Source organism: Mustela nigripes, chromosome 9 (genome assembly GCF_022355385.1).
Source record: "Mustela nigripes isolate SB6536 chromosome 9, MUSNIG.SB6536, whole genome shotgun sequence".
NCBI lineage: Eukaryota > Metazoa > Chordata > Mammalia > Carnivora > Mustelidae > Mustela > Mustela nigripes.
In genome coordinates, this window is record NC_081565.1 from 33,860,025 (window position 1) to 33,886,983 (window position 26,959).

The 26,959-nt window shown below is 47.4% G+C and overlaps 1 protein-coding gene across 1 annotated transcript in view; it reads right to left on the reverse strand.

The window, feature by feature from the left end:
• Nucleotides 1-128: 128 nt before the first annotated feature.
• Nucleotides 129-26,959, reverse strand: part of FRMPD1 (FERM and PDZ domain containing 1) — a 48,426-nt gene continuing 21,595 nt past the window's right edge. The window contains exons 5-15 of the mRNA XM_059412255.1: nucleotides 23,477-23,584; nucleotides 19,871-19,966; nucleotides 15,509-15,634; nucleotides 14,539-14,658; nucleotides 13,577-13,713; nucleotides 12,130-12,256; nucleotides 11,893-11,988; nucleotides 9,734-9,916; nucleotides 8,740-8,887; nucleotides 6,049-6,852; nucleotides 129-2,767 (exon numbers count right to left, since the gene is read on the reverse strand). Of these exons, the coding sequence (XP_059268238.1) occupies nucleotides 387-2,767; nucleotides 6,049-6,852; nucleotides 8,740-8,887; nucleotides 9,734-9,916; nucleotides 11,893-11,988; nucleotides 12,130-12,256; nucleotides 13,577-13,713; nucleotides 14,539-14,658; nucleotides 15,509-15,634; nucleotides 19,871-19,966; nucleotides 23,477-23,584 (4,326 nt within the window). The 3' untranslated portion in view covers nucleotides 129-386. The remainder of the gene's footprint in view (nucleotides 2,768-6,048; nucleotides 6,853-8,739; nucleotides 8,888-9,733; nucleotides 9,917-11,892; nucleotides 11,989-12,129; nucleotides 12,257-13,576; nucleotides 13,714-14,538; nucleotides 14,659-15,508; nucleotides 15,635-19,870; nucleotides 19,967-23,476; nucleotides 23,585-26,959) is intronic.

Sequence of the window (26,959 nt, forward strand, 5' to 3'; positions counted from 1 at the left end):
AGAGAGAGAGAGAGGAGGAAGCAGGCTCCCTGCTGAGCAGAGAGCCCAATGTGGGGCTCGATCCCAGGACCCTGGGATCATGACCTGAGCCGAAGGCAGAGGCTTTAACCCACTGAGCCACCCAGGCGCCCCGTCTTATTCATCTTTATACCCTAAGTGCCTATACATGGCCTGACCCAGAGGAGGTCTCCAATGAATGTTGGTTGAATGAATACAAGTGAATGATTTGACCCAAACTTGTCATCACTCTGCATGATCCAGGCCAGGAATGAAGCAGCAGTTTATTCAAATACTCTAGTAAACATTTTGGAGGGCTGGGAGGAGGAATGGAGGGGCTTCTCAGGAAAGTGTCCAGGGTAGGGCAGAGGCCTGGGCCAGCAGCCCGCTCATAGGGCAGCAGATGCCCGGAACTTCTGGGTCAAACAGAACACGGCAGCCGTGAGGGCCGTGCACTGACGGGCCAAGAGTTTCACACTCAGGTCGTGGTAGCCTCTCTCGCAGGTCAGCTTAGCCGCCTCCACGAATTGATGGTACGTGTACACCACATCCCTCAGGTTCCCTGCCGCCTCTCGGTGGCGGCTGGAGCAGCGGCCGCAGTCTGTGAACTGGAAGCACAGGCTGGCCAGCTGGACCAGGTGCTGGAAGGTGTCCCGCACAGCGCCCTGCATCTCTTCGGGGGACTGGTCCATTCGGATCACATGTTGACAGCTCGACAGGAGCTTCTGGGAACCCATGCAGAGGCGGCTCCGGCTTTCTAAAAAGTGCCAGCTGCACTTCTCGGGGGGATGTCTGTTCCCATTCCCCCAGGAAGCTTCTAGAATATCTTGTAATTCCAGTAAGCTCTCTGTGAGTTGCATGAAGCCCTCTGGGCTCCTGGCAGGGACAGCTTTCAGCTGTCTCAGAGCCCTGGAGCAGTACTCTGGCCAGATGTGGCTCCTCCTCGACAGGGGCTCAGCGCTGCAGCTGTGGGCCCTGGCAGGCCTCCAGGGCAAGGCCAGCCGGCTGCCAGCAGAGGGCGGTGAGGTGAGGGGGGCTGTGGGGTGCACTTCCAAGTCCCTGTCTTCTTCCTCTGCATCTGGCTGCAGGCCCCGGAAGCACGTAGCATACGAGAACTGGCAGCTACACTGCTCCATCCCAATCCTGGGGGCCACCGTTTCATTCGCACCCACAAACCCCAAAGATGTGGCCAACCTGAGGCGGGCAGGAACTTTAGGATGGCTTTCTGGGGCAAAACACAGGAAAGACTTCTCAGTGGGAAGGCTGACGCTAGGGATTTTGCTTTTGTTTTCTGACAGGGAACAATGGTTTGAACCTTCTAAGTGGGGCTCCTTTTGGGGACATGCTAGTGCCTTTGGCAGAGAAGGGCCTGGATTAAAAGAGTTCTGTTGCACAGGGTCACTAGGGGTTGTATCTTCCCCTGTCACATGGTTAAGTGGCTTGGTCTTGACCCCCTTCAGAGGGAAGACTGATGGAATGGTCTGGTCCCCAAGCAAGAAGTCAGGGTCTAAATCCAGCTCTTCCAATAGCTTTTGGTCTTGAGCCTGGCAGGCTTGGCTGAGGGTTTCTCTGCTTTGTCCTTTGGGATCCGTGGGGGAATGTGGCAGGATCTGCTCAGTTTCTGTTATAAGAGACTTCAAGGAGAGGGATGCTACTATTCTACCAGCTGGGGCACTGACACCAGTAGTCTGTGGCACAGCATTCGACAGGTCACCCTTGGCATCACCGGAATCTTGCCCAGACCCATCATGAAATAAGCTGGTGCCATTTTTGTTTGTAACTTCTCCAACATGTCCCAGGGGTAGCTGTTCTGGTTGTTCCTCCTCCATAGGGAAAGAAGCCGTCTTCTCTCCTGAATTTATTGTACATTCACTTCCAGGCGTGACTGGAGGAGACAACGGAGGCTCTGTGCATTTGGGGGCAGTTTCTTGCATAGGATTTGTAAACAGAGAACCCAGTCCTGTTTCCAACCGGACTCCCCCCGGCTCTAGAGTGTCTGCTTGAGAGGCATCACGTGGTCCTGGGCTAATGGGCAGGCAGCCTCTATCTGTGTCTGGGTCAGCACTGGAGAGGGAGGAGGTGCCGTCCCCAAGCTCCAGGGTGAGTTCTTTGGGGGCATTCCCATCCGACTGTTGAAATGAAGACAAGGTTTGGGAAGGCTCTGCCTGAGCATTATCTGCACCAGATGAGCCTGGGTTAGAACAGGGAAGGGTATTTGCTGGGGAATTGGCAACAGTGGCAGTCGGGGGGGCATCCCCAGAACTCTCTTTATGGTTGGGGTCAATCCGGAGGCGAATGGCAGAAATAGAAGATACTCGGGAGTCGATGACTGACTTGGTTTCCATGGTCTCGGGCTCCATCTCCATGACCCGGGAGGCTGGGTTTTTGCTCTTGGTCTTCCTCAAGGGGCCCAGCAGTCCCAGAGCCTTTGTCTCTAGGAGTCCAGGCTCACCTTGCATGTCCTGTAGAGAGGACACAGTTGGGGATGGTGCGCTGAGGGCCAGATAGGGCTCCCTGTTGTAGTAGCACACGTCGTCCACACTCTCCAGGGAGGCTGAGGGCACCAGGGGAAATGAGACCTGACAGGTGTAGTCTGTCTGCAGGAAAGACCTTCTTTTCCTCAGTGTCTTGGCATACTTCTTCGCCCCTCCCCTTCTGCAAGGTTCTCTTCCATCTGGCCCAGGATTCAGGCTGTCCTCAGGGGCGTAAGTGCTAGCTTTATTCTTTAAGCTTGTGGCACTGGGTTCTGCAGCAGGAACAGCTCTGGGCCCTACGAATCAAGAAAGGAAAGACTACATGAAACAAAGAAAAACAAAGAGACTTAGAGAACTTGGGCTTAGGACTCAGGGTTGCCTGGGTTCAAATCCTGGCTGGGCTGGGTAACCTTAGGCATGCTAAATCTTGACCTCCTCAGTGTACTCATCTAATAAATGGGGATAATAATTGTGGGAAACATTTTTTGATTCTTGGTTGCCCATGACCCATTTTATTGTCTTTTGGTCACAGTAGCAAATGAAATAAAAATCAGTACCAAAATGAAAATGAGATGAATGAAATCTCCCCAGTGGTTACAGTCTGTTGAAACCCTTCATGACAGCTCCCTATCCACAATCAGCCAAGTAGCCAGATTTAGAACCTAGAAAGTCAGCCACAAATTTCCTAGATTCTTGCACTTGAACACATAGATTTAAAATAATAATAATAATAATAAGGGGCACCTGTGTGGCACAGTCGGTTAAGTGTCCGACTCGTAGTTTTGGCTCAAGTTGTGACCTTGAGATCATGAGATTGAGCCCCACATCAGGCTCTCACCCTCTCTCTCTCTCCCTCTCTCTCTCTGCAGAATAAGTCAATAAACATTTAAAAAATAAAATAATAGTAATAAACAGAGCCCATCCTTTGCAGCCGCAGACTCCTGATAACAATGAGGAATCCTGTCACACAGTCTCTGGGCGTGGTAACTGCCAGCTCTTCATCTTCGCTAGCAATTTTATAAGCTCTCTGACATCTAACACTCTTTCTTTGTGCTTACATCGACCCAAGTCAGTCAGTGCCTGTGGTAACAGGCAGCACTGCACTCCCACACAGGTTCAGCGAAACAGTGCACATCAAGCTCCCAGAACAAGGTCTGTGTCTAACAACAGGTCAGTGACACAAGCTGCCACCACCCCTACTCTCATGGCTACTATGTGTGAGGATTCTGAGGGAGCTTTCTCTTCACAAAGAGTGTCACAGTTCCAGCCACCCGGGTGGCTCAGTCAGTTAGGCGTCTAACTCTTGGTTTCAGCTTGGGCCGTGATCTCAGGGTTGTGGGATCGAGCCCTGTGTTGGGCTCCGCACTCAGCACAGAGTCATCTTGTCCATCTCCTTCTGCTATTCCCCCCACTTACAGGCTCTTTCTCTCTCTCTCAAATAAATAAAATCTTTTTAAAAAAATCACAGCTTCACAGGTGTGAGGGTTTTTGTGAATACCAGGATGGACTTTTCTGAATTGAGAAGCCCTTTGTGAAGAAGTCCAAGGAATCGGCCGGAGGGAATCAGGATCATATCCCAGCCCTTGAGAATCTGAGGGTTCTTAGACCAGTAGTTTCCAATCTGGCTGCACCTCATTAAAAACCTTATCAAGGGGTGCCTGGGTGGCTCAGTGGGTTAAGTCTCTGCCTTCGGCACAGGTCATGATCTCAGGGTCCTGGGATTGAGCCCCACATCAGGCGCTCTGCTCAGTGAGGAGCCTACTTTCCCCCCACTCCTACACCATCTGCTGCTCTGTCTACTTGTGATATCTCTTTCTCTGTCAAATAGATAAATAAAATCTTAAAAAAAAAAAAAACCTTATCAACTCCTAGGCTGCTCCTTGCACCTCCTCAGTCAGAATCTTGGGGGCTACCACCAGAAAGGTGTAGTAGTTAAACCTGGTCCCTTGGGTGATTTTGATGCCCACCCATGTTTTGGAACTGCTACCCTAGGCCACCTACAGCCACTCACCAAGGGTGTTTCTGAGGCTGAAAAAGGGAAAGGCTCCCATGGGGAGTCAGAGGCCAGACCAAAACTCAGGCTCAAAGGTTCCAATTCTGGGCTCTCTCCCCAGCCCCTCACTGACTGCTTGTGAGAAAGGGGAGTGTCCAGTATGGACATTATGTCCAGCTGGATTCCTATAAGGAAAATCTTGACTGATGGTCTCTGTTATGCCCCTATCTTGACCCCTGCACAATGGCCAGCCCAGCAAGGCAAAGCTGAGGGCGTGGATGGCAGTTGGCTGGGTTCTTTGGAGAACAGTGGAAACCTGTTCATCAGTGTCTCCTTCTCTAGGGGTCCGGTCAATTAATGAACTCAGGGTAGATGGCGGAGTGTTCATTCATTCATTGAGCAAAACTGCCAGACACTATGTGTTGGGCACACAGGGCTGAGTGTGAAACATACAGTTTCTGTACTCTAAGGAATTGTTTTTTTAGCAAGGAAGAGAAACATCAACATAAAAATCACACAAATAAATAGACAATTATAGACAGTGCTAAGGACTAGGCAGGAAGTGCCCAGGAGGCTATGAAAACATAGTCCTAGTCTTGGCAGTCTCGGTCATCTTTCAGAGGAAGTGAATTTCCAGGTGGGGCCTGATAGAGGACTGGGCATTAGCAGTCAAAGATCTGGGTGAGGTGGAAAGGGCAGCATGGCAAAGGCCAGAAGTAGGAAAGAGCATGGCACTCTTTAAAAACAGCAAGGAGGTCTGTGTAGTAGGTATGCTGAAAGAGGGCTCGGGAGGAAGGAGAGAGAGAGAGAGAGAGAAAGAGGCCATGTCACAGAGGACCTCGAGGGGCCTCATGAGAGCTTCTCAGGATGGCCTCTCTCCCACCAACAACAGGAAACCTCTGGAGGGGAGGGAACAACAGGAAAGGACTTCTCCAGCCCCTGCTGGGTCATCATCAATGTCTGTGTGTTATTTTCCAATTTTTTTCCTTCAGCATGGAGAGAGAGAGAGAGAGAGATAGTCCTTCAAGGATCTCAAGTCAACTCGGGAAGTCACTCTATGTGGAAAGACACCCCACACTCTTTGTGGAGGAAAGGATAAGGAACCAGAAAGAAACAGGACCAACAGATCCCCTGCCTTTTCTTATGTCTGAGTCTCTTCAGGGGCCTCCAGTGGCCTATCGGGTTCTTCTTGCTTCAAAGCCTCATTTAATGTAGCATCATTCTCAATGACGAAGCCACTTCCCTCTGCTGAGCGCTCTGTCAGACCTTTTTCTGTGTAAATTCTGTCCATCTCACAAGGCCCAGTCCATTTGCCACCTCTTCTGGGAAGCCCTCCTTGATTCCCATTGCTGATTACTGCCTCCCATCTCTGCTCGCCTACACTTCTCTGAACCTCCCTTGTAGCACTGACTTGAAGTTATGACACTTATAATTTCCCCCCTGCCCCCAAACAGCCTTGGGCCTTCTCAAACAAGGACAAGGACCCTGCTTTACTTGTGTTTTCCCTTCCAGCTGGGTCCCCACTCCCGCTGGATGTTCAGGAGCTGCCTGCCCCAGTCTGGAGACCTGCTCGGGAGGGCTCACCTGCGAGGGCATCTGGGGGTGTGAGCTTGTCAGCGGCGTCATAGTATTCCTCATCCGAGCTGCCATCCTCTAAGGCCAGCGGCAGGTGTGGGGCCAGGGCTTCCAGAGCCGAGCAGGGCTGGGCCTCAGTCCAGCCCTGCTGAGCCCAGGCTGGCAGACCCCCACCCTGGCGGGAAGCTGTGCTCTCTGAGCTGTCGCTGAGGTGGCTGGCCAGGGAGACACTGGAGCACAGGCTGTAGTAGTCGGGCCGGCTGCCCTCATAGAGCCTGGGGTCCAGCCTGGCTGCACTCAGTTCTGGTCCCCAGCTGAAAGTGTCAGGAGCGGGACTCTCAGGAAACTCTGTCTTTGGGCACAGAGGAGTGGCTCTCTGGGCCAAGTCCAGGAGACAGAGGAAGCCCCTGGTTTCAATCCTGCTTCTCTCGTCTTGGCTGTTGGAACTAGGAGTCTCTGGGAAGCCCGGTGCGCTAGAGCGGAAGAAGCCAGACCTGCTGGAAGAGCAAGCGTCCAGGTCATCCTCCTCCAGGGCCTCCATGGACTCACTGGAACCACTGGTCCTGCAGCCTCGGCTCTCCGTGTTGGCCGAGTCGGATGCCTCGGACTCGGCGCTGTCTGTCATGCTGGCCCCAGAGATGCTCGGGCCCCTCCTGGCCACCTCAGGCGTGGGACTGTCCCCAGGAGGCAGCTCCTCTTTGACACGCAGTCTGCCGGGGTCCAGCTTCGGCAGGTGTCCATCGCAGAGGGGCTCGGGCACGCAGTCCACTTCAGAGGACTCCTCAGAGTCGCTGCATGCCCTGGACTCATAGCCTGGAACACAAGGGACCCCGGGGGTTATGCGACAGCGTTCAGGGACTGGCAGAAGGGTATGTCCTCCCGCATCTCATTCTGCCTGCCCTCCCATTCGCCAGGGTGGCCAGCCCCGATCACGCTGTACTGGTTGACTCAGGGCCCACGGGATTCCCAGAGTCCACGTTCTCCCCACACATGGAGCTGAGCTGCATATTGGAGACTGGACTGCCTCCAAGGACAGCTGTGTGTTCATGGAAACCTGGAGGTTATGTGGCTGGATTTCACTCTGCTAGGGACAGTGTCACCCAGGTCTGCTAGGTCCCTCCCCAGCTCTGTCCTGTTCCCAGATGCGGAATCATATTTTTTTAAAAAATCGAACATATCCTCAGCCCTAACCCTGACGTACTAAGTCAACTATCTAGGGAATGTGGGCTGAGAATCTGTATTCTTAGCAACTTTATGTGGGATTCTGAGGCCACTAGGTTGGCACCATTTTGAAGCCTGGCCTTGGGGACCCACTGGTGCTACAGGGCTTTTAGGATAGTCAAAACTCATCTAGCTGCTGGTCCTCAGAAAGGATTCATGGCAGGAAAGTTGAAGGCACTGAACCAGGTCTCCAGTTTCCCTTCTGCCATAGCCTGCAGTGTGATATTTCTAAAAACATCTCTCTGATCACATCATACTTTACTTAAACCCTGTGATGGCTTCCCCTGCCTATAGGGAAGAGCCTAAACTCTCCAAGGCCTCTCATAGTGTGGCCCCAACCTTCTTGGTTATCCCCTCACAGTGTAATCCCTAACTCCTTCTTAGCAGCCTAGTCACCCCCTCATGGTACAGCCCCAGCCCTCCTCAGCAGCCTGGTCACCCCTGTAGGCTTCACATATTCTACCCACCAGAGAGAGCTTCTCATAGATCATGACCTTGCCCTTGGTGTCATGCCCCCATGTTGTCTCCTCTGCTTCAAATGATCTCTCTCCTTTGCCAGTTAACTCCATCAGTCTTTCAAGATCTACTTCAAACATCCCGCCCCTAGAGTGCCTTCCCTCCCACTGCCACCTGCCCCAGCAGGAGGAGTCCCTCCCACCACCAGACCTTCCCAACTGTTCCCACTCTGCATTGTTTGATTAGACTCTAAGATACCATCCCCTGTTCACAAACCATGTTAAAACCAAAACAAATACCCCGAACTCATCACTTCCTCATTATTTTGTTTTATCTTACTATCATCTAATCTCTTAAGATTTTTTATGCCTATTTGATCCAAATGGAGGAAATGCTCAATAATGTTGTACGACTGGGCATCTCTTCCCATCTCCACATTCAGTGACATCACGTTGGTAGCCTGAAATTAGCCATAGTGGGAGTGTTTCAACATTTATCAGCAAAGCAGTGGGAAAATGCTGCACCAACACTGCTGAAGCAAAGCCTGCAAGAAACTGGGAGCTGGCCTGCGAGACTGTTCATTTCATCTGGCCTCCACTACTTCATTCCTTATATATGATTTCGATTTCCTTCTATCTCCGATACCCCCTTCTTCTAAACATGCAAAGGTGAGAATTTCTATTATAATTCAAGAGAATGCAACAGAGCATCTAGATGTGGAATAAAAAGCTAGGTCATCTGTACTTTCTGAATAAATGAATAATATCTTTTTGTTTGTTTGTTTTTAGGAGATACCACAGGGAATCAGAGACATTCAACAGCATTTTTGTGGCTTTAGGGGACCCTCAGCTACAAAGAAAGCCTCTCTATTTAGGATTTTAGAAAGATCAACTGTTTACCAGGAAATAAATGGGAAAAAAAGCTTTCATCCACTTGGGTGGAAGTCTCAGCTCAACTCAGTTCACTCCCTCCCTTTCGGCTGTGAAAAGGGCCTGTCCTTACAAGCAAAACTCAGCACCTCACCTTCTTCAGCAGATACTCGGTGCACCTGTTGCTTGTTTCCCGGCCAGAGGAAAATGGGGGTGTCTGGGTCGACAAACAGCCTGTAGTACCCAGCAATGAGGCAGGCCAGGTCTTTTGCACTGTTGGATTCCAGTAGCAATGTCAGAACCTTTGAAGGTAATGAGAGCTTTTATGTAAAGGGCAAAGGGACTTGGACTTAAAGTCCAAAGACTGACAACAAGGCCACATGGGAGTCCAAGTCAGTCCAGCCATGGCCCACAGGCAGGCCTCCTGGGATCTCCTATTCTCACTGGCAAGGCTCGAAATAAGCATACATGCACACGTGCACATATACACACCACCACACGTGCACGTACTCACACACTCACAGACACACAGTGGATTCCTCCCTTTGAATCTCTACAATGTCTCCTGCCTCTTCGCCCGCGAGTCCAGCCTCCCCGTCCCAACCGCCCACCCCACCATGTTCATTCATGCAGTCAAGTCCCTTCAAGACCTGACCTGGAAAAAGAAAGGGAAAGCAAATGGAGAAGGAAGAAGAGGGTGATTAAAAAAATAATAACACAATAACAAAGCCTTGAGCGCGTCAGAATTAAAGCAAAGGAGGGACAATGTAGGACCTGTCATTTGCCCATTTTCACTGCTGCCACTCAAAACTCTGGGACGGCCATGCTGATCCCATGCATGTGATAAAATCATCTGCTGCGCCCATCTAAGTTTCTAAGCCCATCAGGAAAGTATATGTTCCAAGCTCAGTTTACACCAAAACCAAACCAAACCAAACCAAAAACCAAAAAAAACCTTAAAGGACCTTCCCAGGAAAATGCGCCCTGTTCATTACTTTCCTTTTGATGATAGAGGACGGATGATTCATCCTCTTCAGCAAATGCTGGATATTAGATTTTGTTAATATCCATATTCTCATAAACAACCCTAGGATAATTGAGCCCCAAATTCCAGAAGTTGGATTCAAAATCTCTTCCCCATGCATTACCTTGACATCCTGAAGATAGACTTTGACCATGCTCACTTTCTCGGACTCTTCCGTCAGCTCTACACGGCTGATGTTTGCAAACTCTGCCAACGTGGACATGATGTTGAGTTTGCTACTGATAATTTGGCTAATCCCGTATTTGGCTCCAACTAGAAGGGCAATGTACGATTCTCTGTCCTGTAACTGTGTCCAGGTGGAAGAGGAATTAGTTTGCATTCGCGAGTGAGTGAAAATACATTGCACATGCAAGACAGGATACCTCTCTCTGCAAAACTCCATGATTCTGATTTTGGATCCTCCCTCACCACCTCTTCCCTAGACTACCAAACTAAGCAACGGCCCAATCTGGGCCCCATCTAGAGCTAAATTAAGTTTAAGTGTATCTCCTACGAGATGCTTCACAGCAGAAAGCCCAACCACGGGACTGTTACCTGTTTCATAAACATAACCTGTGCTTTCACACCTATGTGCCCACGTTCATGCTGTGCCCTACTGAAATCCTGACTCCTCTTTATAAGCTTCTATCAAGGGCCTGGGTGGTTCATTCGTCTCCCTTCAGCTCAGATCATGATCCCAGGGTCCTTGGATCACGTCCCACTTGGGGTTCCCTGCTTGGTGGGGAGTCTGCTTCTCTCTCTCCCCCGCTCCTTCTTGCTCTCTCTCAGTTAAATATATAAGAAATATTAAAAAACAAAAACTACTCCATCGGGGCGCCTGGGTGGCTCAGTGGGTTAAGCCGCTGCCTTCGGCTCAGGTCATGATCTCAGAGTCCTGGGATCGAGCCCCGCATCGGGCTTTCTGCTCAACAGGGAGCCTGCTTCCTCCTCTCTCTCTGCCTGCCTCTCTGCCTGCTTGTGATCTCCGTCTGTCAAATAAATAAATAAAATCTTTAAAAAAAAAAAAAACTACTCCATCAAATGGATGCTACTCCATCAAAATCTACTGCCTCTGAAACACATCCACTTGATCTGTCTCCTCAAGCCAGAAGAGCCCCTTTCCTCTGTGTTGTTCCCACACCACAGCCTCTGTACTGGTCTGACAGCACTGAGCTGCCACTTCTCACTCTAATTATTCGTATCTGAATGTCATGTTCATGTTAAGTTCCCTGACAACAGAGTCGGTATTTATCTATGGAAGTTTTTCTTGTACCTTCAAGCCTTGCTTTCTGTGATCTAGTCTCTTATCCCCCTTTTCATCACCTACTTGTACAAAGACTCAACTATTTTTCCCCTCCCCTATCTAATGCTCTTCCTTTCTCTCCAAACATTGATTCTCTTTTTCTGTCTACAGTGGTAGGTCAGCAATCAGATTAAACTGACCCACCACTGTAAATGACAGAGAAGCATACCAAATACACCCTGAAAAAAAGTTTTGTTAATATATTAAAAAACCCTTCAATGGGCAACTGCTCTGGTTTTGTGCTGGAGGGTTATGGGGCAGTCTGGATCATGCCTTGGGGGAGAGTCCCGGTAAGCCACAGCCCGCCAGTCACTGACTACTGGAAAGCACAGAACTCTAGACCTTGCTTTTGGGGCTCCAAAAAGCAAGCCGGGGGAGGCAGGAGCACCGAGGGGAGGACTCTTTTTCTTCTCTTTTCCCTTCTCAGACCTACCCTCCATTCTTCCCTTCTGAACAATCAGGACCCCAGCCCGCCAGTCCATCCAACATTCTCGTCTTTCTTTCACAATTTCCCATTCTTCCTCTCCACCTTCACATACCCAAAGCTCCAGAGTAAGCTGCATACGTTTCCCTTCCCTCAGAATGCCTTTCCACCAGACTGAAATCTGGCCAAAGCCAACATTCCTGCTTTTCCCTAATCCTTTCTCCCCACCATACTCAACCCAAAGCTGGCAGGGTTGTCCTTTGTCTTCAAACTCCACAGCACCTGTCCTGTGCCTTTCTCATGGCCTTGCTTGGCCTGGGTACTTTGTTTCATTGTTTGAGGGTGGAAATCATGTCCTATTGAGTTCTGCCTCCCCCAGCATCTGTCACAGGGCTGGCATCAAGCACGATAAACACTCCCTGATGGCATAGTATTTCGCTTCCCAAACTCTAGTACATAACACAGTGCTTAGGAGTTTTAGGCTAAAAGATACACTGATCGAGGACCTCTACGGTCTCTCATGGGAGTAGGGGGTCCACATTTCTAGAATACGTACCATTAGAGTAGCATTAAAGATTTTTCCACCATATGTCTTGAGTTCCCCAAGGATCTGTAGATAATTTAAACGTAGCTGGGCAGCAGAAATAAGTTGCTTAAATAGGGGAAAAAGACTTAAGTTAGAGTTATTCGCTTGCCTAAAATCCACACAAACTGAAAATGCATTCCCTGAGGTTTCACAACAGACAGCTGGGGGTGGGGGTAGGGTTGGTGTCAACAGAGGCCACGATATTACCTTCTGTCGGGGTTCCAGCAAATTCTGGTTCCTCTTCATGTGGAAGCTAATGGCTTTCTTGATGTCCTTGCCTTTCATGTTTCGGAGTAGAGTTGGAGATATAAAGTTCTCTATTCCCCAGTCCTTCCTGCCATGAGATATTGGAAACACCATTTTTACAGTATACTTGGCTCTAAGGAAAAGCATAATTACATTTGATTCAGGAACTGAATGTTCCCAGAATACTGCAATCATGAGCTTTCTCAACAGAAGATAGAGACTATGAATATACATATGTGTATAAATATACATAAAATTTATAAATGTCATATATTTGTATTTATATATATTTAATACACATACTCTCTCTCCACAAAAACCACAGCTATTCAGGAATTAAACCCCACCTATCTTTCTGGGAGCTGATTACTTTTGGTGTGGTACGATAGTTTTTTTTTTTTTAAGATTTTATTTATTTATTTAAGAGAGAGAAAGAAAGCAAGAGCAAGTGAGTGAGCACAACAGGAGGGGCAGAGGGTGAGGGAGAAACAGGCTCCCTGGCTGAGCAAGGAGCCTGATGCGGGACTCGATCCCAGGACCCCAGGATCATGAGCTGAGCTGAAAGCAGACGCTTATCCAACTAAGCCACCCAGGTGCCCCAATGTGGTAAGATATTCTGTTAGTCAGAACAGATCTTAGTCTTTTTTTTCCTACAATATGTGTGAGAAATAATGATCACACATGTTTCATGCACTCTCACAGGGCAACACAAAGCACCTGTGAATCCCTGAGGTCATGCTTTAGAATGGCACCAGGCTAACAGCCTCAAAATTCCCAACAAACTGGTTAAAAGTATAGATTCTCAGGTCCCACTCCCTACAGATATGATCCAGTATTTCAGGAACAGGGCCAAGGATCCGTTTCATTTTTAAAATACGATTCCCCATTGATTTTGATGTCCAGACAGGACAGAGCTGAGACTGGGTGAGTGGGCTAACAAACCTGTGTGATGATGCCCAGAGCAAAATGAACATTTAGGCTAAGACTCAGGAGGTGTTGGAATCCCAGGACTTGAAACTGCCCTAATAGGAATATAACGCAACACAAGAGGCTCAAACAAAATTAATTTCCAAAGCATTTCTGCCCTCAGAAGAGCTTTACACTGACACTGTCGACTGATTTCCCAAGACATTCTCTCAGGAAGTGGGAATTTACAAAGGGATCCTGTGTCATTCCATCTGCCGTTGCCTTCTGCCCCAGAGGGAGCAGCCAGATTCTGACACCGAGGGGGAAGCTGGGTTGGGTCGGAGACAGTGGGGTGGGAAATGGATGAAAAGGCAATGGACAGATGGGTAGGTAGGTGAGTATCAGCTTTCTGTGGAATCTGGCCATCCTGGCCGGGGGCCAGCCAAATTATAAATGCAACACAGCTGCTGTTGATGGGACCTAGAAGTCCCCTGCCACTCACTCTATGTACTTCAAAGAGATCTTCTGTGGCTGAGCGCATGCGTAGATCCGCTCCTGGATGTGCAGGGCTGCGAGGCGGAGTGCAGAGCTACATTTCATTTCTACAGCAAAGCGCTCCTGGAGCACATCGCTGCAGCTCTAGAAGAGATGACATCAGAGGAATTAGGATACAACAACAGATGGTTTGTGTTCCTAGTTCTTTCCAGGGAAAGGCTTTGAGACCTGGCTGTGTGACCTTGGCTAACTTACTAAGACTCTGAACATCGGTGTCTTCCCATTGCTAAACGAGGATACTCAAATCGACCTTCTGCAGTCTCTGTGAGTTTTAAATTAGGTAACATATGAAGGCAGGCACCAGGACACAGCAGTATAAGTATACAACTATACAACTATAATGCAGTGATGCTATTTGCTGCCCCCGTATCTGTAAGTTTTGGGCAAGGTAATTCACCTAGTGTAAGTTGCCTCATCTGTAAAACGGTAATGCCTCCCAAATGATTCTTCTTCATCAGGATGAAAACGACATGATAAATCTCACGTGAGCAGGCAAAGTAGGGGGAACACCAAGCTGGGGGTCAAGGAACCAATTTTTGGCTCCGCCACCAAATGCATGACCCAGGCAGATCATGTGACCTTCCCAAGACTCAGTTTCATCATTCCTAAAATAAGACTTTGAAGCACTAAGTCCCCTTGTAGCCATAAAAACCATAATTCTAAATAGTAGTAGAAAATGTATCCTCCACAGTGAGGACTGAGCCTAAATTTCATTAATACAGAGCAAGTCTCCTAACATAGCAACTCAGTGAGGGAAAGAGAAATTTGTGAGGGATGATCAGGCCTCTTCTCCTTCAGATAATCCCTACCAGGGAATTGCTTCACTGCCTTAAGCTCATGTTCAAAATAACCCAGTGTGCCAGCTTTGAGAACAACGAATGTTATTTTAGGAAGGGCTGGTCCAGTCACCTGCAGATAGAGGTATTCAAAGGCCACAGGGTCTTCCTTCAAGAGGTCCAGGGGGTCCTTGGGAACAAAACACACCCTGAAGAGGCAGCGGTAGTCATGTGACTCCTCCCTTTCCACCACCTGCAAGGTAAGGGCCATACAGTTAATCTTCTAACCGCCTTTGTTCTCACAGCTACTCCACAAAGCAACTTAAAAAAAAAAAAAAAAATGAAAGTCCCCAGAGATTTCAATCTCAGTGCCTCCAAAGACAGCTGCAGAATTTTGCCGCTGACTTTCCCATGGGTATAAAATGTAAAAGGCTCAAAAGGGTAAAGTTTCCCACTGACCCCATCAAACTGCTCCCCTTTCCAAAAGAAATCTGCTTGCAGTTTCTTAGCTGCCCTTTCAGTCTCTGTGTTTATAGGCTTCTACATGCATGTACCGTTTTCTTTTCCACAAATAATAGTCTAGTATACATTGGTATTATATTATGCACCACACCTTTTTTTTTTTTCCTCTACTTCAACTGTCTTGGGGATTTCATTTGACTTTCTTTTTTAATGCTAATGGAATAGAAGGGTTAAAAAGCTGGTACAAGAAATCACTCAATGCTTGAAAGACTGAGTGCTACAGACAGACTGTGCCCTGTCTGTCTGCTAGGGTCCTGCTCAGGGGGTGAGTCTCCAAAAATGACTCAGACCCAGCAACAGATGGTTCCCTGACTTCTCAAAGACCATCAGAGCTGGAAGAGAAAGATGGGGAGCCACTGGCTTCGTTACCTCAGTAAGCCGCCTTCTCTTTCTAAGTCACTGTCTCCACATCTGCAAAATGCGATCCCCTATATCTCAGATGAAAATCAGTCCTGATTCTCGCCCTGACATCCCCAGGCTGAGTGAGGGAACGAGAAAGTGCGTCAACCCTGTGCATGTGCTGAGCCCTATCCCCGAGGGTTCTGGCCCAGCCCAGATCTCTGCACGAGGAACAGGTGTACCTGCTGGATGAGTTCCTCCTCGTGCAGCAGGTGCAGCCGTGAGATGTTGTACTGCTCCTCCAGGGCCAGGGCAAAGTACTCCATGCTGCGGATGGAGAGCTTCTCCTTCACGGTGAGGATGATGTCCTGCCAGGCACAGAGAGGCACAAGGGTCACCTGAGGGCCACGCTGGCCCTCAAGCTCAGGCACAGAACAGGGGAGGACCTCCTTGACCTGCTCTCTGCTCCTCAGTGCCACCAGGGAGAAAAAAGCCTGTGCTGACGGGTCCACTGCCAACGCAGGCAGCCGAAACTTCATAGGCAACATGTGGGACTTCTCATCGCCCCTTGTGGCCCTCCACCCATGGCTCTCCTCTCCTCGGGGCTCCAGCACCACCAGAAAAGCCATCCTGTTTTGTGTTATTAGAAGGGTGAAGCAACCCCCTGGGGGCTTATGCCTCTCTTCAGGGTCCATGGAAGAGACCATGAATCTTGCCTGTCTTGTGCTCTAGAGCCCGGCATTTGATGGCGTTCAGGAAATTTTCACTCAAATAAATAATCATCACAGACTCACCAGAGATGTCCTGCCAGAAGAACAGCTTTTGTAAATGGCAAACTTTCAGGTGTGACCTGCTTCTCAAAACCCTCTCTTTCCACTTGTTCTATTATCCTCCATAACTCACCAGTGGCTATGTCCTGAAGAATCTCTCTGCTTCCGTAACTCAACATTATTGAATGCCTGCTTTGCACTGGCCTTGATGGAGACCCATCTCCTGACTCTGTCCCACTCGCCATGCTCCCATGTCTACTGTAGCATGAGCTCACCCAATTCTCCACTTTGCAGGGTGGTATCCTAATGACCACTGCCACCCATCTGACTTCCACCTTGCATCTAGGGCAGAGGTTAGAACACCACAGCCCACAGGTCAGATCCAGCCCACTGCTTGCTTCTATAATTAAAGTCATATGGGAACACAGCATGTCCATTTGCTACAGTGGCAGAGTTGAGTAATTGTGACAGAGACCCTGAAATATTTACTATCAAACCCTTTACAGAAAAAGAATGCTGACTCCTGATCTACAGGAACTTGCTAAGCCTAGGACTGCTTATGTACTAATTGCGCTCCCTTGCTCAAGAATAGGGGACCCCCATGGTCTGCTAACCCAAATCCAAACTCCTCAGCTTAATACCCAAAGCTCTCTGATACCAGGTGCCAATTAACTTCTCCCATTTGATCTGCTCCTGCCTCTTCCAATGCACTGTGCTCACAAGCCCTCTACTCTTTTTTCCCCTTTTTAAAATTACTTTTTTTAAAAAAAGATTTTATTCATTCACTTGAGAGAGAATCAGTGAGAGAGAGCATGAGAGAGGAGAAGGTCAGAGAGAGAAGCAGACTCCCCAAGGAGTTGGGAGCCCGATGCAGGACTCGATCCCGGAAGTCCGGGATCACAACCTGAGCCCAAGGCAGTCGCTCAAACAACTGAGCCACCCAGGCACCCTTCCCTTTTTTAAAGTTTAAATTCAATTAATTAATGTATAATGTATTATTAGTTTCAGAGGTACAGGTCTGTGACTCATCAGTCTTATATAATACCCAGTGCTCATTATATCACATGCCCTCCTTGATGTCCATCACCCAGTGACCCCATCCCTTCACCCCCCATTCCCTCCAGCAACCTTCAGTCTGTCTTCTATGATTAAGGGTCTCTTATGGTTTGTCTCTCTCTCTGATTTCGTCTTAATTTTTTTCTTTTATTGCTCTATGATCCTCTGTTTTGTTTCTTGAATTCCACATAAAAGTGAGATTATATGATAACTGTCTTTCTCTGATTGACTTATTTCACTTGGCATAAAACCCTCTAGGTCCATCCACATCAATGTAAATGTTAAGTATTCACCCTTTTGATGGCTGAGTAGTATTCCACTGGGCGTGCACACTTGTATATTATAAATATATATAAACATATATACATATAACATGTTATATGTTTATAAGATATATACATATATATAATATATAAAGAATATATATATATATATATATATATATATATATATTTTATCCATTCATCTGTCAATGGACATCTGGGCTCTTTCTATAGTTTGGCTATTGTGGACATTGCTGCTCTAAACACTGGGGTACACGTACCCCTCAGATCACCACCTTTCTATCTTTGGGGTAAATAACCAGTAGTGCAATTGCTGGGTTATAGGGTAGCTCTATTTTCAACTTTTTGAGAACCTCCATGCTGTTTTCCAGAGAGGACAAGCCCTCTACTCCTGTCAAATGTTCCCTTCTTTGGGTCTCTGTTGGTGCCATTCCTCATGCCTGGAGTGCTGTATTCACACACCATGCTATGCCTATTCCTGTCAACAGTCTGTCCATCTTTCCAAGATGGCCTACCTGAAGGCTTCTCCTTAGTCTCCAACTGGCAGGTCTCTCTGCCCTGAGGCCTCAGCACACCAATTTCATGTCCCACATTCATGACTCTGAGCACACTGCACATATCTCAGTGCACTATGAGCTATCCCCAGGTCCCCTGCCTTCCCCCCATCCCAGCCCGAGTCTCTGGGCTCCCTTTGGGAATGACCCTGGATAATATATTGCTGTGTCCCTGACAGCTTTGCAACTGTCAGCTTTGCAGCTGAACAGAACTGTTCGTTGGTGGAATGGCATATTATTTTTCTTGACTTAGACAAAGGGGGTTTTCTCTGTAAGAACTTTGCTCCCCATGGAGGGGAGACAGGGAAGAGAAGTTGATCATGAACAGGCAGTGATTTTTCCTTTTTTTGACTCACAGGATTTGTTTATATCCTCCCTCACCCCTCTCTGTCTTAAGGAACTAAAAGATTTATAAAAATTTGGTTACTACAGATAAGTACAATTAACCAGTATTATACCAGCTAAAACCTTGCTCATTTCCCCAACTCTATCACCTGGGATCTAATTCCCCTGTGTGTGTGCTTTTATTGTAAACCCTCTCAAAGTCTTCTTGGCCACCAAAGTGGGACTCACTTTCAATAAGTCATGCCTTCCATTCCAACGCACTTGGATCAAAGATGGCAGAGGTAGAAACCTTGTCTAATTCATTTGCAAAACTTTGGTGCAGAATGGTAGTTTGGCAAGCTCCAGTGCAGGGTTCAGAAACAGACTAAGTTTGAAGCCAGTTATGAGCTAGCTGACCTTGACAATGTGAAGGGTCTCTTGGGCCTGTGTTCTCATCTACAGAATGGTAGCTAAAACTGGTCTCTTCAAAAGGTTACTGGGGGCATTAGATTAGATAGTCCACGAGGAAGTGCCCAGGAGGCCTGGGCACTTGGACACCTGGACAGCAGGCCTGTAGTAAACACTTAGTAAATCCATTCCTCCCTCCTCTTTCTTCTCTGAACAAAGGCTTCCAGAGTTCACAGAGGCTTTCTCTGGCTTCTCCTAAGTCACAGTGAGCCAAGAACGGGATGGGGTATTTGGAGCAGCTCTGGGAATCGCCAAAGGAAAGTGACAGAGAGTGACACTGGCTGTGTGCATTTATGTGTGCATATGGGATACGTGTGTGAGTGTGTGTGACAATGTGTGTCTCAGCTACTGTCCATTACTTACAGCTGCACTGGCCTAGCTGAACCCCCTTTATCTGCCTCTTCACCGGAACCTCGCTCTAACACCTTCTAACTTGTTCAGAAGTTGTGCAACTCCTGACTCTCTGTGAATAAAATCCAAACTCTGTATTCTGTCACTCAGCACCCTTGCCAGCAAACCTGCACCATCTCCTGCTCCTCCTATGAGAAAATGGCCTGGGCTCCAGTCCTCCTAGACGGATTACTATTTCGCAGCCCTTATTTCATCCTGCCTTGGACTCTCAGGAGCTCCTTGAGTGTCCAACCTCCCTCAACTAGACGGCAAGCTTCTGGAAGACAAGACCACATTTCACCTAGTCTGTACCCTCAGCCCGGACCATCTCCTCACATGTAGGAGCCTGTTACACATAAGCTGAAGAGTCTTCAACCCAGAACGGAATATGCAGGTGCTCGGGCCTGCTCGGACGTGTTGCTTGAGTGTTTAGCTGTACTAGTCTTTTCAGTAGTAGGTGGAGTCACATACAAGAGGCAATGAGCCCAGTGGTTAAGGCAGAATGAAGGCTTACAAGTTGTCATAGGCCTTGCCTACTTCATCTTTCTGAGCCCTGATTTCTGCCCCGGGAAGACGGCGATAAAAACACATCTTGCTGGGGAGTTGTATGACTCATGAGATAACACAGTGCTTGGCTTATTACAGGTACTCAGACGTTAATGCTTGTAGGAACCCCAAGGCAGCTGCAGGGCAAGGTGCCTGGGGGTCTTGGGAGCCAAATTCGCCCCAGAAAAGAGACTCCAGTTCACTCTTAATACCTTCACCGTTGTGTTCGCTTCAAACTTGAAAGCTTTGGTCTGTCCATTCTCCAAGTACAGCTTGAGCACGTTGGGCATGCACAGCAGAGAACTACCCTGGAAAACACAAGAGGAGGGTTGAAACTGGCCCTTCCTTTCCTGGGGTGTGCCAAGTCCTCTGCTCCTCTGGCCCCGTCCAAGGTGGGGAGCAGGATCCTCCCTAACCTCCTCACCATGTCGTGGCTTCATTCTTGCCATCTGGAGACTTTTCCAATGGACCCAGTTGATACCACACAGAGGCAGGAATGCTACATTCCAGGGATATCCAAGTGTCAGAAGAGATGTGAGCCCCGTCACAAGCATGCTGATGGCACCGCATGAGCCCTTATGAGGTCTCACAACCATAGGCAGCCACTTCAATTCCTCTGGTGTCTACCCTCATGGGATATAATTTAGTAAGTCAGATGACAAGCACACATGCTCTCCCCAGAGCACCTTTCCTAGTGGGGCTGGGCAGGGGGCTGAGCGGGGTGGGAAGCTCCTTCACAGCCATCCCCATTTTCCTGCTGTACCCCTGTAGTGAAGCATCACCAAAGAGCAGGGGACCACTCCCACCTTCATGTGTCCCCACCATCACCCCAGACTTGTGGATTCTCCTAAGGGATTCTGCCACTCTTTGGGGGGTTTTTTGGAAAGTGGGCACAGGACTGATCTGTGATAGGTAACCCCAGGCCAGCCAGAATTCCTGGGCAAGGCAAGAGAATGCTCCCTTTGGGATTAGAGAATCCCCCCAAGGCTGGGCCTCATAAAAGTGACCCCTTCGTATTTAGCTGCAAATCAAGAGGGCCCTGGGGTTGGTGTCCTCCAGAATCAGTGAGAAAGCCATTCTAGAGTCCCAAGATTTGAGCTAGAACTAACTCCAGCTTTAATCTCTGCAAAGACTTTGGGTATAAAGCCCACCTGGGTAGAGAAGCCTATCAGATTTTTGTAAAAAATATGACAATCCGCCTCGGATGAGAATTTTGTATCTTCTAACTGCAAGGTGACTCGTATCCTTTTGGTAAGATTCACACTCATCACCCTATAACTTAAGAAAAAACACAGTAGTTTTTTGGCAGAAAGGGGGGTATGTTCGGATTGCAGTGTGGCTTCGCCATCCGGGATGGGGGACCGCAAACTGCTTGCTCTCTGCTCTCCTCTCGCTTATCCACTTTCCAGTGTTTAGAATGACCTTCATCTTTGGATTTCCCAAGGGCAAAACTTCTTCCACGGGACTTCACGATTTGGGGCTTCCAAAAAAAATACAACCACAGCAGCATCACATAACTACCACTATTTACTTTTCTCTAAGGCTTCTTCCAATTTTTATCTGTACCCGTAAATCGTTTTTAGAGAGTGGCCATAATAGAGCACACATGATTTCTATCTTCATTTTTTACTCGATACATATTTCTTCCACTTTTTCCTGGGGGTTTCATGTTTGTGATTTTAATGGACTTCTAATGTTCTATCGGTTTGAAATATCAGAATGGATTTAAGCCTTCTTTGGCCCTAGACCTCGAGCATTCTTTTCAAAAAAAATTTTTCTCTTTTCTACATAGCAGTACCATAGATATCTTTGAGCTCAGGGATTTTCGCATTTAAATTATTTTATAGACTAAATTAATAGGAATGTGATCCTTGGGCCACATCTTTATGGCATTCATTATGTTTGCCTTTTCCCTCCGATATGAAACCAACTGACAAAGTCGCCAACTAGTACATGACTGTGGCTACTTGGTCAGCATCAGGCCTTCCATTTGTTTTCTTTATTTGTGCTCATCTACTAAGTGTAAAGCGGCACCTTTCATGTCTCCCTTCGCATTTCTTTAACTGTTAGCAAAGTCAAGCATTTTGCAAATGTTAGCTTATTATTTTAAATTCTTCTGGGGCCTTATCCTGCTTTCAGGGGAAAAGGTTAGCAACAGATTTTATCTTCTGCTATTTATTTTTTTAAAAGATTATTTATTTATTTCAGAGAGAGAAAGAGAGTACATGTGGGCAGGGCAGAGGGAGAGAGACAGTCTCCAACAGGCTCCCCGCTGACTGTGGACAGAACCTAAGGCGGACTGATCCCACGGCCCTGAGATCATGACCTGAGCTGAAACCAAGAGTTGGACACTTAACCAACTGAGCCACCGAGTTGCCTCAATATTATCACTTTTTAATAGGTATATCACTTTTCAATAGGTATCTCACTGGTTTTGTTGTCTCTGCCTTATGTGGCTGATACAGAGACTTGGTGCTCTGACCCACAAGTCTCCCCAGAGATACCTTTTTAGAAGCCTCTTTCTCTAAACTCTCACCCCTACAAAAACTCTGAAACAGATTTTGTAGCCAGTTCAGGTTAAAGCCTGTCCTCACCTGGTCTTCTCACAATACCAGTGAGTGGGGGATGGCAGCCATTTTAAGAGAGGATCCTAGTGATGGGGTTCATGTTTGCAGAACTCTTATTCTCTACCTGTCCTGTGATTTGGTTCTAGCCCCACTTCTCGTCACTGTGTATTACTCCGAAAAACACACATGGCATCTAAATTTAATTTGCTATAGAGGTTCAACACATTTCCACAAACATGGACACACAGAAACAAACATGGCTGGGTGACAGGGTCTTGGGATCCCAACCCACATTAGGCATCCCACTGGCCCCTTCATGAACAAATCCACCTTCCACTCTCAGGTCTAATGAAGGTCAGGTGTGTTAAGTAGCAGGCGAGGTAGAAAATAAGAACTCTGGGCCCTTTGTTAAAATGGCCACAATGCCCCATCTGCTGGTGTCTATAGCGAGAAGACCAGATAAGGACAAGCTCTGACTTGAGAGCTTCAAAGTCTAGCATTGATTGTTCAGTGCTGAATGGCAATAGCTTCAGACCATTGGGAAGAAAATGTATAAACTATGAATAAGTGAGTCTTTAATCCAACAGTCCACATTAAAAATATCAAACTCCTGCCAATACTTTTCCTTTACAAATTTGTCCTCTGAACCCCCAATCTTGGATGTCTCCATATCAAAAAGGACTAGACAGTGTGTTCCAATGAAAAATAAAAGAACTGAAGTCACACAGACTTGGCTTACAGATTCTCTTGTGTATGATCTCAGAGGCTAATTCTCTTAAACCTCTGCTTCCTCATGTATTAAAATACCTCCCTTGCTGGGTATCGTGATGGCTAAGGATTATATGCCCCAAAAGTTCAGGTTCATATAACAGAAGTTCAACACATACTGGGTTCATCTGGAGAAAAAAGCCAGTCTGCACCACTCCCACCACTACTATTGATACAGTGGGAATACTAGGTTTGAAGGTTCAAAATGAGAAATTAGCATTTAGAACTTGTTGGCATTTCATGGGCAAGAGAATGGAGTCCCAGAATAACAGACAGCCACACCCCATGCTTCTCTCCCTGGCTCTCCCTGTCCACAGTCTGTAGGCACCTTACCGAGAGCGCTCAGAGCCTCTAGCAAACCTACCACTCTCCCTCGGTATCCCCTCTGTGCTGCAAGAATCCAGAGTCTCAAAGAGGTTGGTGCCAAGAGGTGGCTCACCAGCTTCATGGAGAGTGATTTCAAGGCCCTGACTAGAGACGCACCTGGCTGTGTCCACTGACAAGTACTTCTTCCGCGAAGTGCACCTTCACGGGGTTGGTCTTTAGCCTGGCTCTCTTCTCCTCAGTCAGGAAGGATGACTTGGGGACTCCCTGCAAAACATTACCATGACACATTTTAGAACCGGACTTCTGTAAAAGCCATGACACACCTTCTCACCTCTTAAAAACGAAAGCACCAACCTTGACAGCTGTTGAGGCCTCCATTAAAACCGACAGAGAAGGACAGCATCCCACTAATCATCCCCTAGATGATCCCAACCCAGACAATGTTCTGATGTGTCTGAGAACGGTCGAGGACTCGGTACGGTAGCAACATGGTTGTGTACGACAAAGACAAAAACTGGCTTATGAACAAGAAGACCCGAGTTCTGCTACTCAGCAGTTGTGAGAACTACCTCAAACACAAATTCTTAGAGAGGTAAACCAGGTGTGTGTGTATGTGTGTGTGTGTTTGTGTGTGTATGAAACAAAACAAAATAACTCTGTGTGACTTTGGCCAAGTCATCGCTCCTCTCCAGCCTTTAGTTTTCCAATGTACCATGGGAGAGTTGGATCCAAATAACTCCAGGGCTCCCCGAAGCTCTGGCCCCTGTGATTTATCCTTGGCTGCTCTTTGTCCTTCTCTTCTTTTCGGTGGTACCCTCTTTCCCCAGAGGTAGAAAGAGTCATCACAGGTTGGTATGAGTATGTGATGAAGCCCCTAGCCTAGACCGTAGGAGGTTACATTGTGACACAGTGAACAGCAGCTTGCATGATCTAGACCATCCATGTGATCTTCCTGGATCCTGATATGTTATGATATGAATCCTGATGTTATTCCCAGCCTGGCATGCTCCATTTCTTGGTCTGGGTAGTCCTTTAGGCCAGGCTCTAGAAAGGGACATGTGTTAAGAGTCTCAAGATGGAGCGCTGGACCACATTTTATGTAGCTGACATAAAAGAGAGATATAACAACAGTCAGAGAAACTATAGGAAACCATGCTCATGGCCTCATATATCAACAGACCAATGCCATTAAGCACCTGAAGAAAAGAAGTGGCCTTGAATTCTTTTTTTTTTTTTTAAAGATTTTATTTATTTATTTAACAAACAGAGATCACAAGTAGGCAGAGAGAGAGAGGCAGGCAGAGAGAGAGAGAAGAGGAAGCATGCTCCCCATTGAGCAAAGAGCCCAACGCGGGGCTTGATCCCAGGATCATGACCTGAGCAGAAGGCAGAGGCCTTAACCCACTGAGCCACCCAGGCGCCCCAGAAGTGACCTTGAATTCTTAATGCAAGATAAATTTGATCTCACAGGTAACTAGAGCCTTGGTGTAACAGGGTTCACGACTATGATTCAGTATCTCAAATACATAGTTTGCTTTTTAAAAATTTAGTAAAAAGAGAAGGGGAAATAACAATGTTCCCAGGGAAGAGGTATGGTAATCTCTCAACTTCAAAAATTACTTAACATCAGCTTGCTTTCTTCTTCCAGCAGAATGATTTTCCAGTTAGAAGAAATAGAAGCAATAAGGGGAAAAAGAAATTTACAACCAAAAATTGGTGATAAAATTATCAAATTCTTTGAATGAGTTCAAGACATCTATGCCAGTGAATCTAGGGACCCCTAGACTATCACACACAACAGTTGGTATCATCCACAGAAAAGAAAATGGAAGAAATATCAGGAGACTAAAGATGATTAAGTATCAAGTTTCCCAGAAAATGAACATGGAAGATTAAGGAAAACACATATTAGTAAGCTTGTCATTATTACTTGGCAGAATTCAAGATAAAAGGTGGTCAGAGAGCTTTTAGTCATTGATCACTAATAACCAATATGGAGTTACCCAGAATAAGTCAGAGGCAACCGAGTTCATTTTTCTTTTGAAGATGGGATTCCAGATTGGTAAGGCAGGGTCCTGGGGATATAGTAGTATTCCTTCATTCTTGCAAAGTATTTGATAAGGTCTCCTATAATCCCCCTGTGGAGAAGGCCAGATGCAGAGCCATTAGGAGGATTCAAAACTAATTGAACTATGCTCAAAATTGTCCTGATTTAACTCAGGAACTCAGGCTCCCTTTGGCTCAGTGTCCAACAATGATGGTTAGCAATGGCTTGGATGAGGTCAGAGAACGTGTATTTACCAAACCAGTGAATGATACAGAGCTACAAGGTATCATCAGATCTCAGGCAGCAGAAATTTGGGAGGCAAGATAAATGAACTAGATATTTAAAACAGGTGTGTGGAAAAACTGAGGGCCAGGGGCTGCTAAGGGCCAGAGGCCAAAATATCACTAACAACAAGCATCGAGAGGGTATAAGAGAGCAGGGCTGTCAAGAGCTGAAGGGAAGAGAGTAAAGTGAGGGGTCAAAGTGACAGGTACAACTGTCATTCAAAGTAAAGAGAAACCAGGGGCAGAACAGGGAGAGATGGAGAAAGACTCAAAGGAATGAGAAACCAGGGGCAGAACAGGGAGAGATGCAGAGAGAAAAAGAATCCATGGTGGGGGGTGGAAGGAGGGGGCAATTACTATTCTCTCTTGCCTTGGGGACAGCAATCCTGCAAGAGTGAGACCCAGAGCTGGATCAGACTATAGAAAATCAATTGGCCGGGTAATGGAGGAAGTAGGGGAGGCGTGGGAAGAGGTGGATCCTGACAGGAAGGGAGAATGAATACAGCTGATGACTGTACAAATATACCCTTCAGTTCTGTAATTCCCCGACTGTCAAATCTCAGCATGCCACAACACTGGGCCAAAGCAACATGATTTGACAGGGATTACTGTGAAGTGTGGCACTGAGGAAAAAAAAAATCAATAGCACAGCATGGGATGGGGGCTTGGAAGTGATTCATTTGGAACCAAAACCTCAGTTTTCGGTCAACCACAAATTTCACCCAAGCCAACAGCGTGACTGGGCCTCTTAAAATCTTAACCCCATCTTGGACCTCGCTAGCATTTTCGATGCATATCAAACGTGCTCTCTCTGTTCCCTGGGGACTCTCATCAGTTGACCTTAGGTGGAACTGTATTCCTTTCTGGGTGCCACCATTTGGGAAGGCCACCATGCAGCCAGGATCTATGCAGAGAGCTATCAGAGAAGTGAGAACTCAGAGAAGGCATCACAGATGAAGAGAGCTGATGGAACAGTAGTGAGTCTGGAGAGAAGGCCACAGCCTGCTTTCTTTCAAACCTTTGCTAATCTATTTCATACAATGTGCACTTGCCCTGACGAGCATTAATTGGTGGGAATCACAGGGAAGAAGGGTCTCTCTCATATCTGGAACTACCCAACCAAGAAACTAGCTGCTTTGAGAAAGAACACACACTCTGTCACAGAAATGCCCAATCCACAGGCCCCGCCGCGGGTCCTCTACTTTTATACCCAAATAGGAGCTCTGCTCGCTGTGTACGTAGGCATCTAAAAGACACTGCAAACCACTTGCTTGGGCCACTGAATATTAAAAAGAGACACTTTAAAGA